Below are 16,138 nucleotides of genomic sequence, written 5' to 3'. Positions count from 1 at the left end.
TACTTCTAGTTTGGAGAAAATATCTGTAAAATGGAGCTGGTCTTCAAAACACTACAGTGCTTTGAGACATGCAGCTGAACAACATCTAGTCTTGCTACTCATATATCACAGCAGAACCAGAGGGGGACAGAAGATAGCATAAAGCTTTGAAAACATATGGAAAACATTATCTAAATAGCAAAAATATGACCTAAAACTATATACACATGCTTACAGCTCAGATTTGAACTCTCCATAGCCCTTGCTAGATAAGTAGGGATAATGATTTTTTTATTCATAGTGCACTGAAAGGGAGCCCCACTCATATTTTCACACGCCCCAGCAGTCAGACAGTCTCTCTGCTTTTATTTACGGCCAGAAGTCCTGGACAGAGTCGTGGCACACAGGAAAAAGGAAAAGCAACTGGCAGATCTCAGCTAATACAAAGTACTGTCTGACATTTTTCAAAGAACAATCAGTTGCAAAGGACTTGCTGTTAATCACTGTGAAACAGATAGATTTCAGATCCCAACAGAGCATGATACAATGTGAAGCAGCTTCTTAGAGCAGCAGGGTTTTTTGTGAAGGGAGTTTGGACAGGCAGTTTTTCTCTTAAGCCTGCATTTCTGACAGCTGCCTAGTACCCTTTTCACAGGCTTGTCACATTTGTACCAAGATATATAAATGCCTTCTCCTTTTTTCCTTCTTTTTTGCACAATCTTTCACTTTTTTAAGAAAAGAAAGATAGAAGCCATATTTCCTATCATCTATAGATGACACCAAAATTTTTCCTGTACAAGGAAATGGCTTCTTGTTATCTGAAGATGACATCTCTATTTTACAGTAAAAGCCTCCATCCTCTTTTTTTCCTGTTCTCCTTACTCCCCCCCATCTCAAAGCTGAACTTATCCAATAGCTTGCAAAGGAAAATAATAAGAGAAAGATGGTTTTGCTTTGTTTCCTGGCAACCAACACCACTGAGACCCCAGGTAGCATCACACTGGCTAATTCAAGACAGAAACAAGTTCCATTACAGTTAAGTGGCAAGAGAGGATGCAGCACTAACCTTGGCACAGAAAATCCTTGCCAGAGCTGCCTGCTCTTCATGGTGGAACTCACAGTGATAGAGGAATATGTTTTGATTAAGGGAAATTATGTTCCATGCATGTTTATTTGGCTTTTGGGGTTTTTTTTTCCCTCTACTAAGCTTAACCATGTTGGCTCACTTGCATTACCCTCTTTACCTGTAAAAGCATTTAACAAAACCCCCTTGATGCAGGGCTAATACAAAAGGGCTCACTGTGGCTCCTTTAATAAGTCCCAGGGAAAGCTGGATATATCTTCTTTGCATTTAGCTCAAACCACCTCTGCCTTTCTCCAGAACAATGTACCCCTCAGGGTGAGGAAAAGTCCTTATACCAACGATATGGTACTGAGTAGAAGAGAGAGAAAGTTCTTTGTAATGGCCCCTACTTCCAAAGAACATCAAAGGGGATGGGTGGCTATGGGAATGAAGGTGGTCTTACAGGTCTGGACAACTGTGGGGGCCCAAAAGGAGATCAAGGAGCGGTGATGAGAATTGACTTTCTGGTTCAGACTAGGGGTGCCTCTAAATCCATACAGAACACAGACAGGCAGGTGAGTCCTTGTTACAGAATCCTAGTTCCTCCAAGACATTCAGGCACGGGGCCAATGCAGTGAGGTGTTTCTCAAGGCAACCACATTGCCTTCATGGAAAAACTCCTACCAAAACCATGTTACAGACAGTGCAGAATTCAGATACTTCCTAAGGAGCCAGAGCAACAGAAATGCAACAGGAAGAGAGCTTCCCATGCCTGCCATAACTGAATACCAAACAGAGAATGCAAGCCCACAGGGATATGCTGTCTTCTGTCCTGTCAGTCACAGATGTGACAGCTGGGACCTTTAGCGACTGTCAAAGGAGGAGAACCAAGGCACTCCAAATGCCAAGACCATCAGCAGCATAATTAACATGCCATGTATGGTCTGCTCAAAAGTGCAACACCTACTGCACTTCCAACAGACAATGCCCAGCTGGTAAATCCTGCACCTTGCAATAATGTCGAAGTTACTGAAGAAATTAAGAAAAAACACAAACTGTAGTGTTTAGTAAGACAGAAATCAGTTTGTAGCCCACGGAGGAAGGGTTTCAAGGGCATTGCTTCTCCCACTCCTGAGGCATGTCTCTGGAAATTCATACCCAGTTGTATTCTTACAGAACATCTGTTTCACACGAGCAGAACATATGAAACAAAAAGGATGCAAGCAAGTTCTGCAGGGAATTCATAAGCCAAGACACGTTTGGGGATCTCAGCAGATGTGGTGTGCTCCCCGCTAACCAAAGGAGGTGGCACCAAGCACCAGGTAAAAAGGAAAATTTCTCTCCCCCATCCTGGCAGCATACTTTGGACAAACTTAAAAATGTGAAGTGACAAGCAACAGAAAGAAAAACCCCATGTTGTGAAAGCCAGCCCATACAGAGAGCATTGCCAATTCTCCCCCTGCACAGATAAAATGGATGTGTGTAGTTAAGCGCAGGACTGTCCCAGTTAAGGTAAAATACTTGGTGCAACCCAGATGAATGCTCAGCCTGAGAAAAATTGAAGGTTTCATTTGAACATGTAGACCTGCAGCCATGACTGACCAAAACGACTGGGCCAAGGACAGCACCTGAACCCACTATTCAGACATACCTGAGCAAGCTCACTATCCCACTGCTTAGAAGTACAGTAGTGGTGCCAGCATGGGCTCTGCCACAGCGGATCTCTGACACACCAATCAGGGAAGGCACTGCAAAGGGAAACTCGGAGGATGAGGTCCAGGTGTTACTGTAAGGAACAGTGGACCTGTAAGGACTGGGTAAGACAAAAGGAAAGAAGAGCAAAAGCAAGCATGCAAGAAAGGAACAAGAGAACTTCTAAAGTGGTAAGTCTGGTAAAAGAGTAAATTTTTATAGAATGTAACAATTAGCAACAGAGACATACAAAGAAGTTTTATCTATAGACTAGTAGAAAATTTAAATCATAATAAAATAAAGCCAATCTATTTCTGCATAATAAATATATTGCTTCCCCTCTTCTTTCAGATTGAATTAAAATTATGCAATTTAAGGATATCTTACAAACAACAAAGAATCTTAGTTTAGAAAATATTTGTGAAGGAAGTTCTCCTTGCTAGTTTCTGTTTCTGAACAAGTAATTTGGAAAAAACCCTCTTCAGTGATACCACTGGCTCCTCAAAAATAGAGGATCTGCAGTCCAGTTCTTGTCTCCACATTACTTTCTTGTCTCACAAACAGAAAAGACCTGACCCTGTGGTCAGCCAATCGGTTCCATTAAAGAGTTTGATCAGGAGTTCCTATATCAGAACAAAGGGAGAAAAAACAAAGCAGAACAAAGAGGTGAAATGGACACCTTGCACTCCTGATGACAGAAAAGAAGTTTCTGAGTCATGCAGAGAGCGCTCAACACCCCAATCAGATGGAGACAGGATATAGCACTATCTGAACACATGCTCAAAATGCTTTGGAGAGAAAACATTATATCCAAACTGCTGCTGTAGGCAGGAAGGTCATGCTGGGATTATAATCAGCTGTGTGAATGAGCACAGAGACATACCACATTTGGCTAGATGATTTTTTTGTTAAGACTTGCCAGTGGTACAGGGAAAAAAATTGCCCTTAAAATGAAAATTATCTCATTTGCAGGTCTGTGATAAGTAGTATTTATCATGAATCTTTGACTACTCATGCTGCTACTGCAGCTCCTCTGGGATGGCATTAATGTACCATTTCTCTCCATGGCTCCTATTTATCTCAAACAGTCTCTGCTACAAACAGGGTTTTTACCCCTGGCCTGTGAAATTTCTTGAATTATCTGATAAGGGCCAGTTTCAGTCACAATCACAGCAGGTCCAGGATTCTGCCCAAATGTTATACAAAATGTGGGTCAACTGCACTATACACAGCAGTGTGAAGATAAGGGTTTTACTGAAATTTCTTTGCAGAGGCATATAAAAGTTGAGCATAGCTTCATCATTCAGTAGAAGCACACTCATGCAATCAAAATCATCAAAAGGGATTGTACAGAAAGGAGTGTGTATTTTTAAAAAGTTATCTTTAACTAAGGTCTAGCACCAGACAAAAAACATGAACATTTAAGGAAGTTAGACAGCAGCACATCTTAAAAAACAACAATAATTAGCACACACTAGCTTATATTTTCAAGGCATTTTACAAAAACATTAATTAATTAAGCCTCACAACACCCTTGTGAGATAGTTAAGTATTATTAGTCCCATTTTAGAGACAGAGAAACAGGCATGAAGAGGGTATAACCTGCTCACCACCACACATGCTAAATCCAGGTTTTCCATTTTTTGGAAAATCAGATTTTCCATTTTTTGCCATGTGTGGTCAGATCTCTTAAAAGCTTTAATTTAAATGGTTTCCTCTCATCCCTTTTAAGACACCTGTACTTATTTCAGTCTGATATGAAAAGGTACTCACCAAGTGCTATTCAAAGAATCACTGAATGGTTTGGGTTGGAAGGGACTCTAAAGAACATCCAGTTCCAACATCCCTGCCATGGACTGGGACACCCTCCACTAGACCAGGTTGCTCATAGCTCCATCCAGCCTGGCATTGAACACTTCCAGGGATGAGGCATTCACAGTTTTCCTGGCAAGCTGTTCCAGTGCCTCACCACCCTCACAGTAAGGAATTTCTTCCCAATACCTAATTTAAACCTAGCCTCTTCCAGTTTAAAGCCATTAACCCTTGTTCTATCACTACACACTCTTGTAAAAAGTCATAGGAGAGGTGCTCCAGCTATCTGATAATCTTTGAAGTCCTCCTCTGGACTTGCTCTATTATGCTGGGGGCCACAGAGCTGGACACAGTACTCCAGGTGGTCTCACAAGAGCAGAATAGAGGGGAAGAATCACCTCCTTTGACCTGCTGGTCATGCCTCTTTTGATGCAGCCCATGATGCAGTTGGCTTTCTGGAAAAGTAATCAATGCATTCCAGGAACCTCTTGAATTGCCCTGCTGTGTTGCCTCTCCAACAGATATGAGATGGCTGAAGTCCCCCATAAAGACTAGGCCTGGTGAACACAAGGTTGCTCTAATCTATAGAGGGCTTTATCCACTCAGTCTTGCTGGCTGGGTTATGTGTAGCAGATCCCCTCTGTCACCTGTCCCTGCCCTCCCTTTAATCCTGACCCATAAGCTCTTGATAGGCTCCTCATCCATCCCTAGCTGAGCTCCATGCACTCTGGATGGAGCTCCGTGCACTCCAACCAATCACTGACATAGAAGGTGACACCTCCTCCTTGCCTCCAGTGTCTGCTCTTCCTAAAGGGCCTCCATCCTTCCATTCCAACACTCCAGTCACAGGAGTTATGCCACCCTGTCTCTGTAACAGCCCTGCACGCCTGAGCACACTGCTCACAACAAACAAAATTAGGAAAAACATTTTTTATAAACTCTGTGTTACTGGAAGCTGTTTAACAAAAGACTTGTCATGGGTATTTCCATACTGCCAGAGTGTCACTTCTCATCAGGAATCTGCCATCTGGAAACTTCCTGAGGCCTATTCTGCAATGCTGTGACAGCTCAGAATCTGCAAAAAAATAAGGTTACTTTGCTTCTTCCATACAAGAAATCTCTCTCTGGTACGGGGTCTTCTCTAGAAAGAACTCTTATGAATACAACTGCACTGAAAGCAAAGAAAGATTTTTATCAAGAAGACCCTCACCAAATCACTAGGTTGGAAGAGACCTTCAAGATCATCAAATCCAACCCAGCACTAACACCTCAACTAGACCATGGCACTGAGTGCCACATCCAGTCTTTTTTTAAACATATCCAGGGATGGTGACTCCACCACCACCCCAGGCAAACTATTCCAATACTTTATCACCCTTTCTGTAAAAAACTTTTTCCTAACAGCCAACCTACATTTCCCTTGGCACAGCTTAGGACTGTGACCTCTGGTTCTGTCAGTTCCTGCCTGGAGAAAGAGACCAACCTCCACCAGACTACAATCACCTTTCAGGGAGCTGTAGAGTGATAAGGTCACCTCTGAGTCTCCTTTTCTCCAGGCTAAACACCCCCAGCTCCCTCAGTCATTCCTCACAGGGCTTGTGTTCCCAGCCCCTCACCAGCCTCTTTGCCCTCCTCTGGACGCACTCAAGCATCTCAATGTCCTTCCTAAACTGAGGGGCCAGAGCTGGGCACAGCACTCAAGGTGCCTCACCAGTGCCTCACCAAGTACAGGGGAAGGATGACCTCCCTGCTCCTGCTGGCCTCAAGGTAAAGCCAAGGGCACAAATGTATGTCAGAAAAATCTAGAAACATTCATCTATTGTGCTTTTGTTGCTTTTCTCTGAACTCACTTTATATGAGAGATGGTCTGGAGGCACCAGACATCCTGGGAGCAAGAAAATGATTTTTCATAGTCACTTTGAGAAGACAAGTTTCCTTATCATATCACTCTTGCCCTGAACTAGTAAGAGACAGAGTAGGATTAAACTTCCAAACAACCTGAAAGTTCAGAGATTTAACTCTATAAACCACCAAATTAAATTTTAACTGGCAAATCTGGCAGATCTACTGCTGCCTTTTTGCAAACCCAGGCCCCAGGTGTTAGTGGAGATGCAGAAATAAAAATAGTCTTTCCATCTTCAGTTACATATGTCCATTAGACACTATCCAGAGTCCAGGAAGTTAGTTTCATGACAGCTTGATCTGAAGATCTTCCCCATACTTTTGGATCAACTTCACATGGTTATGGTCCACTGACCATTGCTCTGGGAGGTGTTTGGGCTTCATGCTGTCCAAGAAATGCTGCCGCCAGCGTCTTTCCAGCTGCATGAGAGAGCGCAGGCCTCCTTTAGCACAACACTGCACCACCTTCAGTCCATGTGGCACGTAGCTCTCATTGCAGATCCTGCCAGGACACAAGCACAATTTATTTTCGCACAAGCCCGCTGTCAGACTCCAGATCTGTCTCCAGTGAACAGCAAGACACTGAAGATACTTTCAGCTGCAGAGTTTAATTACAGAAAAAGGGTAAGCTAACCAAGAGGGAGAGTTTTAAGCTTTGCTTCAATGCCAGACTGCTTTCTGGAACACAGTTACACTGTAAAGCTGGTTTCTCTGAATGGAGAAAGTGTTCTTCTTTACAGCAACACTAAACAAAGCTCTTAAGGTCCATTACAAGCTCCTCAGGAGACTGAAAATTTCTCAAAGCAAGAATTATATGACCCTTCAGACTGCTGAGCCTGTCACCAAATTCCCTGCCTGGATGAGTTCTGAGTTACAACATGTGCACTTTACAAACAACAGCGAGCATAACAAGGAGAAGATACTCATTTCAAGCAGAGACTAGACACTTGTTAAGAAAAGATATTTGGGACTTTGAGAAAGTGAAGAAGACTTCTGATATGACTGTCCTTCAGACTCTTTTCCTGATCTGTCCTTCAAAAGAAGTATAAAAATGTTGGAGAAGATGGAGAGCAAGAACAGAAGACTGGTGAGGAGGAAGAGAAAGACGGAAAGAAACAAGACCTGCAGTTCAGAGACCAATGGTGGGTTGAGGGGAGATGGGTATAAACAAAACCAAAAACAGTAAGAAACGCAATATAAAGAACTAAAAACCTTATACCCAGCCTACATGGGCTTGCTGTACCTGGTTTCCAGATCAGCTGCTGCCTGGAGCATCTCTGGAGTGACTGTGTCTGTGTTATAGAAGTCCTTGATGCCTTGCAGCAGCTCTGCCCTGCGGGGGTCAGGCAGCACTTGCCTGCGCAGAGGGTCCTCCAGGAGACGCACGCCTTCCTCAGAGCCGATGGGAGCCGCAAACTCCTGGGCCAGCTGCTGCTTCAGGTGGTTGTCATAGTAATTGGAGATGGCATGGCAGGATGTGCAGAGGAGGAGCACATCGTGTGAGTTGTGGTCCTTCATCTGGATGGGGAAGTGTCTTCGGTATTCATGAGGAACAACATTCTTCCTAGAGAAGACAAAACAGGCAGTTCATTGCATTTGTCTGGAGCTGCTGCTACCCAGTTCCTCTTCTTCCTGCCCCAGAAAGAGTGAGCTAAAACTAGAAGTCCAGGTAAGCAAAGATTACCAGGACATGTAGTACAGAAAGTGATTATTTTTACTATTTTCATTTGTAGTTCTCTCACCAAATTTTCTGCATTTCTCTTTTTTCCTTTCCAAAAATTCATCACTTTCAATGAAAGATTCCTACTGTAAAAAAAAACAAACCTAAAAATCAAGTAATGCACTATGAGAAGTATCCTTCTCAACTAATCAGTAGCAGACAAAAAGACAAAGAGAAAAATCTTGTTCTTTTTGACCTCATGAGCTTTAGGCTCACCTAAACCTTTCAAAAGTAAAGGATTAAGTAGTGGAAGGAATAGTACAGCTCTTTTCAGATGGGTATGCCACCCACCCAGTGTGTGTCAGCACACTGCTGCCCCTGTCACTCAAACTGCACCACATACATGTTCCACAGGCTTTGATCTCTCCTAGGATCACTATCTCCTGCCTCTCTAAGAGGAAAGGCTGGTCTCTTCAGTGTCTCACACAGCCAGACAACTGCAGAGCACTCAAATAGTGTCCCATCCAGGACATGAAGACGCACAATGTTTCAGGCCACTAACCAAGCTTCTGGATGCCAAACTTGATGCAGACCTCAGCCCTGTTTTAGAAGATGCATTTTTCTCCTACCCACTAAACAACTCACCGGATATAGGATTCTCGCTTGCCACACACGACACAGAGGTTTTCTTTGACTGTCAGATAGTAATCAACCTGGGACTCGGGACGTCCTGAAGGCTCAAAACGCAGCTTCACAACAAAAGGGTCTGTGCTAACTAGCTCTAAAAGGATAAAGGCAAAGAGAAAATATTCAAGACAAATTGTATTGGAGAGCTAAAATAACAATGCTACAATGTAAGAGTCATCCTAGTGAATCCCCAACAGTACTTCCAATAAGAAAGGATACCAAAAAAGTCATGCTCCGTTAGGAAGATGAGAGAGAGGGGAGAGAGAGGAGAGAGAAAGGGGAGAGAAAGGAGAGAGAGAGGAGCATTTCAAATACCAACAGGAAAATGGTATGCCTACCTCCAATCCCCTTGTCCAAATACCACTGAGCCTTCTTGCGATCACAAGTGCACAGGGGCTGTCCATCTGGTGCATGCAGGAAGCAGTTGTCATACAGTGGAGATTTTCTATGAAACAAGACCAGTATTACAGCAGCTATAATAGCATGCAAAAAATCCCAGAGCTTTCTATAGGCCTGTGTGCCACACTGCAGTTCAGGCAGCTTCCTCTGAATCACAGTAGTACCCCTAAACACAAACTCAAGGCTGCTGAGACTCCAGTCTGCTGCTTAGGGAAGCAGTACATCTGAAAATTTATCCAGGGTTCACCAACTGACTCTAAGGTATCTTTGCTCTCCTGCTGCCAACAGAATTGTACCTCTTGAATCCCAATTTTCAAGAGGTGCCATCAATGAAGACAGCATTTAAAAAAATTGAAATAGAAAACAAAAGAGAATTGAAGTCACAAAGGATGATGAGCTAGGAGTAAGCTCAAAGAGAGCATCAACTTTACAGGCAAGGCAGTTCCAAGAATCGGCTGCCTAAGCCTGGATTTTAGTGTTTTTTGAAAACTTTTCTAAAATTTAGTGTGAATAGCAATTATTCACCCAAGAGAAATGGTCCAAAACCACTCCTGCACTGGGAACTTGAACACGAGTTTAGGGGAACAACAAAGCTGAGCTGATGCCCTCAAACACAGGCCCCAATGTGTGGCAGTGACAAGAAGTCCTGTGTGAGCAGTCTCTGGCAGTTTGTGGCAGTGTGTGGAAGGGCTCTGTTTTGCAGAAAACATTTCCTTACTCTGCCAACCTCCTTCAAACAAAATTGAAGCATGGAGCAGGCTGAGCTCAGAGAGGACCTGGGAGGAGCTGGCCAGAGATGTCATAATACAGTGCAGAAAAGTTTCCTCTCTACAGCGAGATTGTACAAATTAGTTCTCAGCAGAGCTCTACCAGCTAAAAAGGTTGATTCATAGGCTGTCTCCTTCCACTGAGCATCCACAGCTCAACTCAGCCACCATGATAATTTCTGTACTTCCCAACTCTAAATGAATAAACATTAAAACTAAACAGACTTAAACCAAAAGGTAGAGTGAAAAAGGACCTTTGAAACCACATCCAGTGTTATTACAGACCAGAGCCACATTGCAGTAAACACTGTAAAAAGCAGTAAGTCTACAGATCTCTCATGAAGTCAAACACAGTTAAAAACAAAAAATAAATAAACATATATGGGGAGATCTTAATTTATCTTGGAATGTATTTTTGTTTAAATTTTATTCCTCCCATGAGATGCAGTCCTCCTGTTTTGTATTACACAGCCTCCGAAAAAATTTTAAAAGAAATATGAGGGACTTGCTCTGTAAAACATAATACTGCTAATAATACTGTTAATCACTGCTAATGAAATCAATACTATTGACTACACTAAAATTTCTCCATTGCCAATCCAGTAAGTTAAAAAGAAGAAAAAATATAAAAAAATTATTTCTTTGCCAATGATATTTACATGTAATTTTAGTTATGTCCAATGACAAATTTTATGAGATTGTATCCTAACAAAAGCAAACATACAGATATCCCACATCTTCCACTGTACTGAGCTTAAAGCAACTTTTCCAACTTGTTTTTAATTTAAAAACAACTCTTGCTAGCAAAAGCTCATAAGAATTTAGGATTCACTCCAAAAAATTGCCTGCAAGGATGGTAATCCTGAATCCAGCAATAGCTGCCTCTGCAAGGCTAAAGCAGCACTGTTCTTTCCTCTTGGCCTCTGGCCAACAGAGAAGGGCACTGCTTTGCTGCTACCACAGGCTGTTCCTCCCTGTGCCCTCTGGCACCTCACATAACATATCTTACCCCTGCTAACCTCAGCTTTCAGCCCTGCCATCTCTGTGGCCACGGTGACATGGGACAGCAAAGGAAAAACAACAGTCCACAAGGCAGATCCTGATGAAAGGACAAGCTCTGTGCAGTTGCCACCTTTTCCTTGGAGAATCACAGAATCATAGAACATGCCAAGTTGGAAGGGACCCCCCAGGATCATTGAGTCCAACTCCAAGCCCTGCTCAGGACACCCTGAACACCCAAGAATAACACCTAGAAAGCCAACTGCCTCCTGATAGGACTCTGCTCTCTGGCTAATGCTTCCAGAGGGGAAGGAAGGGTAAAAATTAAAAACAACACCTCAACTTGCTCATGATCTAAACAGAGATCTAAGTGCTGCCCCTGCTTTCAATACCACCTAGAGGAAAACAGAAACAGGATCTGACCCCCATGACTGTTAGGTCCTGTGTTCCCTTTCCTAGCTCACATGAGCTACTTTGTTTAATGACTAGAGCATGAGGCAACACTCAGGGTTTTCCACATGCAATGAACAAAGATGTGCTCATACACTCACCTTGCAGAATATCCCACACCCAGAGGCTTTCGCTTCTGCCTCCGTGGATCTCTCATTTGCTGATTGCCGGAGGGCTGGCCATTCACCCAAGACTTCCGATTCTTTGTTTTCTGAGGGGAACGTCCCTCTCCACTCTTCTCTTCTCCTGTGCTGCCACTCTTTCTTCCTCTAAATGGGATATCCACCAAGCCCTGGCATTTACCCCGGGCTTTCTCCCAAGCAGTGACAGAGTTTTCACCTTCAGATGTAGCAGGGAGGCTGGTAAATCCCAGCAAACGGAAGAACAGAGCCATGGAGACCTGGGCATCCCTAGCAGCATAGAGAACCTGCAGAAAAGCACAGAAATTAAAATACTGACAAACAGCAAATACTCCCAACATTATCAGTCTTCAGCACAAGGTACGGTAAAACCAGAAGCTGGATTCATTTCCTTTTGAAGTTCACATGAAGTTTTGCCAGTTGAATGGCACTTTCATAACAACACCACATCCCACTACCTTGGGATCCCAGGAACTGCAAGGGACTGAAAATATATTTAGGTCAGACATCTTCACATCCCACCAACCTTCATAAAATGTTCCCTTTTGGCACACTGGCCAAGAGTATTCAGCATGGTTTTTTGTCCTGTCACTCCCTCTGCTGGTCATTGCTTTTGTAGGCATGTGCAGCTTGACTAAAGAAACTGGGCAGTCGGGGAAAACTCAGTGCTCTAAAGGTGACCAAGATTTCCAGGGTCTCTCTAATATTGCACTGACTGCTACAGACTGAAGAAAATAATAAAAAGGTGAGGTTTTGGAAACACTTCTTCAAGGGATCTTGCCTCATAGATCTTTACTAAAGGAAAACAAGGGTAAAGAATCCAGGGAGAATAGCAGAAAATTATCTTCATGGAAAAGGATGGGAATGCAGGCAGTGAGTCTGAAATTGACTTTAGGCTCTGTCACACATAAGGGTTTGAGGTATCATTTGAAAAGGCTCAGATCTCCCTGCTGTAAAGCCTCTTTTGCAACTAAGAAGGTTACTTTTCCTCCCAAAACAGTAAGTTGAAGTGGAGAACACACCTGATCTTGTGTCAGTTCTTCTGCTTCCCAGTTGCTGCAACGCACATGAGGAGATTTGTCAAGTGGGAAGTTCAGGACTTTTTCAGCTAAAGACTTAAGGCTCAGGCAGTTGTGAAGTAGATCCTTCCTTCAATTCAACAAAGAAAGTGAAACAAATATATTAAAAATGAAACTATACACTCATGCAAATTCAGATGGCCTCTGAAGTGAACGTGCGAGAACACAATGCACATGATGCATGACTCAAACAGCACACAGCTGCCTCAGCTTTACAGGCCCTCTCCCCCCCTCTACTAAAATGTCCTTTCTAGATTTAGTAATTATCTTGTGTCTACAATATGCAAAGCAGGCAAGGCTGGGAGTCAGTAACATTTAAGGCTGAAGTGTTTGGCTCTGAACTAAAGAGGTCCATCATACAGTGATGGACCACTTGTCTCAGGGATTCATGAGAAGCCCAAGAACCAGGAATGACTCAGAAGAATCCTGGCCACTAGAGACAAGTCCATCCTCAGTGCTAAAAAGGCACCAGTAGGTCAACAAACGCATGGCCCACATCACTAACACCACACCCAGGCACACATATAATTGTACATGAAGAATACTTGCAAGTAAAACATCTTGTTTCAGGAAGAGTGAAAGATAAGAAAATGGCATCACAAGTGTAACCTTTCCATAGAAGAATTGTTATTAAAAGAAAAAAATGGGAACTGGTTTATTTAGTAATTTTTAAGAAATCTTGAAATTCAACAGTTCCACTTACATGCCCTGTGCACATTTAACTCACACTTCTTGGCAGTGTATTCAAACATCTGCTGACACAGTGTTCATTCTTACTGCATTACATCACTGTGCCTGGACTTCTTAAAAGCTGAAGCATGGTACACAGAGAAGTCCACAAAGGTATCAGTGTGTGAGAGAAGACTAACAGACACAATTAGCAAATAAAATCCTCGTTAAGATTTCATTTCCATTAAGATCACAGTATAGAAGCATGACATGCTGTTGGGCTGCAGCTATCGATGCCCATTTTCTAAAGCCACCCTAAGAATTCCAGACATACCAGCCTGATATCATTCAGCTTATGCAAATCACCTAAGATATACTTCCAACTTTCCAACAAATGATGCCTCAAGCAGACCTACTACTGTGTTCAGGCACTTACCGCTGTCTCATGGCTAAATACCGGAGATCCATGCTCCCTTTGACTGGAAGACCATAATCATGAAGCAATTTGCAAGCATCTTCCCAGCATCCTACCCCAACTTTCAACACAGCACTATCTGCCATGATGTCCACCAGGGTCTTTGGAAGAGTCTGGCCGCCGGCAACAAGCCTGGGCAACCGAACAAGAATGCAGAGGCCACTGGAAGAAGCCATCTGCAACAGGGATACAGGATTTGCTTTTCCCTCCACAGATACCTGTAATGAAGTAAAAAATGAGAGTCCAGGTTACTGTATTATTAGCAATACTGCAGCTGAAGTAAATTGCAAAAAAGGCCACTGAAAGTAGGAAATACTTATCCGTTAACACAGTGAAGTATTGTTACATGTCTCTAAAAATTCATGGCAAACTGTGTGTTCTTTTTCACAGTATTACTGTGACCAAGCTACTTCTTGCCACATTCCCACATGACAATCTTTCCCCCTTTCACCCTTCCCCTTCATAGCTGAGATGGTCGAAGAAATCAAAAACATTTTTGAATCCACATCAACACAAAGCAACGCACTATATAAATGTGTATGGCAAATATACTGTTTAGCTGTGGCTTATACTAATGACTGTGGAGTGAATAAATTTCCAGTCAAAACAATGGCAAAGCCCGGCTTTATAAATTACTTTAAGCCTGTTTGCGATCACACATGCAAATGTACAAGCAGAAGAGGAACTTTGTTTTCTGGTTGTCCCAGTGAGTTTTATCTATGTATCAGCATTATCCTCCTTTTTGGACTTAACATTCTTAAGATATTGTTTCTTAAATATGTAGCTAGATTTAAAATAGTGTAAGCCCAAGCTACTTCTAGTAAATCACCTTTAAAGAGATATTACACAAAACACATAATACTATATTTAGCCATACAACTGTTACTATATTTAGTAAAGTCGATTTATCATGAAACTCAGGAAACAAATACATGCGGTGAATGAAAAACTTAGCATTTTTAAACGTAAGAAGAATCAAAATTAGCATCTGCTTCACTGCCATCATGACAGACAATCACAGTTTCAATAGTCAACACCGTGGTATCTATTTAAGCAAAGAAATTGCTCCATCTTCAATGATTTCCCCATGCAATTTGCAATCTAAAGGAAGGAGAGGCGCTTCTTGATCACTCACCCATTCACAATCAATTCCAAGAACCGGCCACTTCTCCAGCTCCTTCTTCAGCAATGGTTCAGCATGATCCCACTCCTCCTGCTCTGAAACTATCACTATGTCTGCACCAAGGGTCCTCTCTATCCAGCAAAAGGTGGGAGATCTGAAGAAGGAAAGCACCTTCTTATCCTCTGCCTTAATGAGTTTCTCATCTCCTGACTTTCCTGCTGCTTCCTCTTGCTGACTACTACAGCGTGTTTTTCCTTTCCGATGCTGGGTCGCTTTCCACAAAACCAGGCCCCCCAGTGCAACACCCAGCAGGGTCGCCAAAGTTATCGTCACGGCTGTTTGCTTGGCCATTTTTTATTGCCCTTTCTCCCTCTTCACCTCATCCTCTCAAAACAGCATTGTGGGATTTCATCATGGCCTGCAGTGAAAAATAAGAGAGGAAGAAATTAAAGACAGCTTAATAAAATGCGTTTAGAGATATTAAACACATGCAATGCTATCACAACAAGGTTCTAGCCATAACTTGTAATCCTGACAGAAAAAAGTTCCGGGTCCCACTTTGATAGACTGGGGGCCTGGGGACAGACTGCTGCAGCGATGGATTGGGCAGGAAGAGGAGACTGAACGCTGCTGTTGATCACATCACTAAAAACCTTAAAGGGAATCCACTAAATTAAACTGGTGCAACTTCCACAAACTCTGCTATTCCAAAAATAACCTAGTCCGAGTTATTATCAGCACCTTTTAGTTCAGTTTGTAACTATATCAACCTAAACAAGGTCAAAATGAAATTGCTGCAGAATAAGCATGTCCGTTCACGATTAGTAAATAACAGACATTTATTTGTCCATTACATTCACATCCATACTAGGGTCAAATGGTCTTTAGGCACTGAAAAGCCCTAAAACAGCAGCATCTTATTTAGCTGTCCTTCTATCACACAGAAGCTTAGTACTCCTTCAATAAACTAAAATCAGTCCTGCTCCTCCATCCCAACCCACCCCGTTGTTTCTAAAGGGCTGTCCTTGCGCTCACTTCCCCACAAGAAGTTCGGGTGTCGATCCCAAACCCGCATCGATGCTGCACAGCCGCTGCCAGGACCCTGAGCACGGCCTGCGCACCTGCCCGAGCACCCCGAAGCAACAGGTCGTCCACGGCCACCCCGTAAACTGAGCGCCAACACCAGGGACAACGAGCCCGCCCTCAGCCCTCTCCTTCTCCCTCGGTCCAACAACCACTCCC

The 16,138-nt window shown here is 43.0% G+C and overlaps 1 protein-coding gene across 2 annotated transcripts; it reads right to left on the bottom strand.

The window, feature by feature from the left end:
* Positions 1-253: 253 nt before the first annotated feature.
* On the bottom strand, positions 254-15,954 carry EXD2 (exonuclease 3'-5' domain containing 2). 2 transcript variants are annotated; one of them, XM_031065043.1, is made up of 9 exons: positions 15,932-15,954; positions 14,909-15,314; positions 13,735-13,991; positions 12,573-12,699; positions 11,512-11,837; positions 9,134-9,240; positions 8,754-8,889; positions 7,692-8,012; positions 254-6,950 (listed from the first exon to the last, which is right to left on the bottom strand). In XM_031065043.1, exons 2-9 carry the CDS (start codon positions 15,245-15,247, stop codon positions 6,734-6,736), a joined length of 1,830 nt encoding a protein of 609 aa, XP_030920903.1. In that variant the 5' UTR covers positions 15,248-15,314; positions 15,932-15,954; the 3' UTR covers positions 254-6,733. The 2 variants fall into 2 exon arrangements, with proteins under 2 accessions (XP_030920903.1, XP_030920909.1); XM_031065049.1 differs by having other exon boundaries at positions 7,806-8,012.
* Between the last annotated feature and the right edge of the window lie 184 nt (positions 15,955-16,138).

The sequence above is a fragment of the Geospiza fortis genome, unplaced genomic scaffold (genome assembly GCF_000277835.1).
Source record: "Geospiza fortis unplaced genomic scaffold, GeoFor_1.0 scaffold54, whole genome shotgun sequence".
NCBI classification, from domain to species: domain Eukaryota; kingdom Metazoa; phylum Chordata; class Aves; order Passeriformes; family Thraupidae; genus Geospiza; species Geospiza fortis.
Note: the sequence above shows the minus strand (reverse complement) of the source record. Positions and strands in the feature narration are given on the sequence as shown.

Bases quoted from the DNA above. Each gene is read 5' to 3' on its own strand.
- EXD2 (XM_031065043.1), bottom strand. From the start codon at position 15,247: ATGGCCAAGCAAACAGCCGTGACGATAACTTTGGCGACCCTGCTGGGT. The intron at 8,013-8,753 runs GTGAGTTGTTTA...TGTCTTCTCTAG, and splicing joins AAGCGAGAATCCTATATCCG to GAAGAATGTTGTTCCTCATG. The intron at 6,951-7,691 runs GTACAGCAAGCC...GTGTCCTGGCAG, and splicing joins GCAGCTGATCTGGAAACCAG to GATCTGCAATGAGAGCTACG.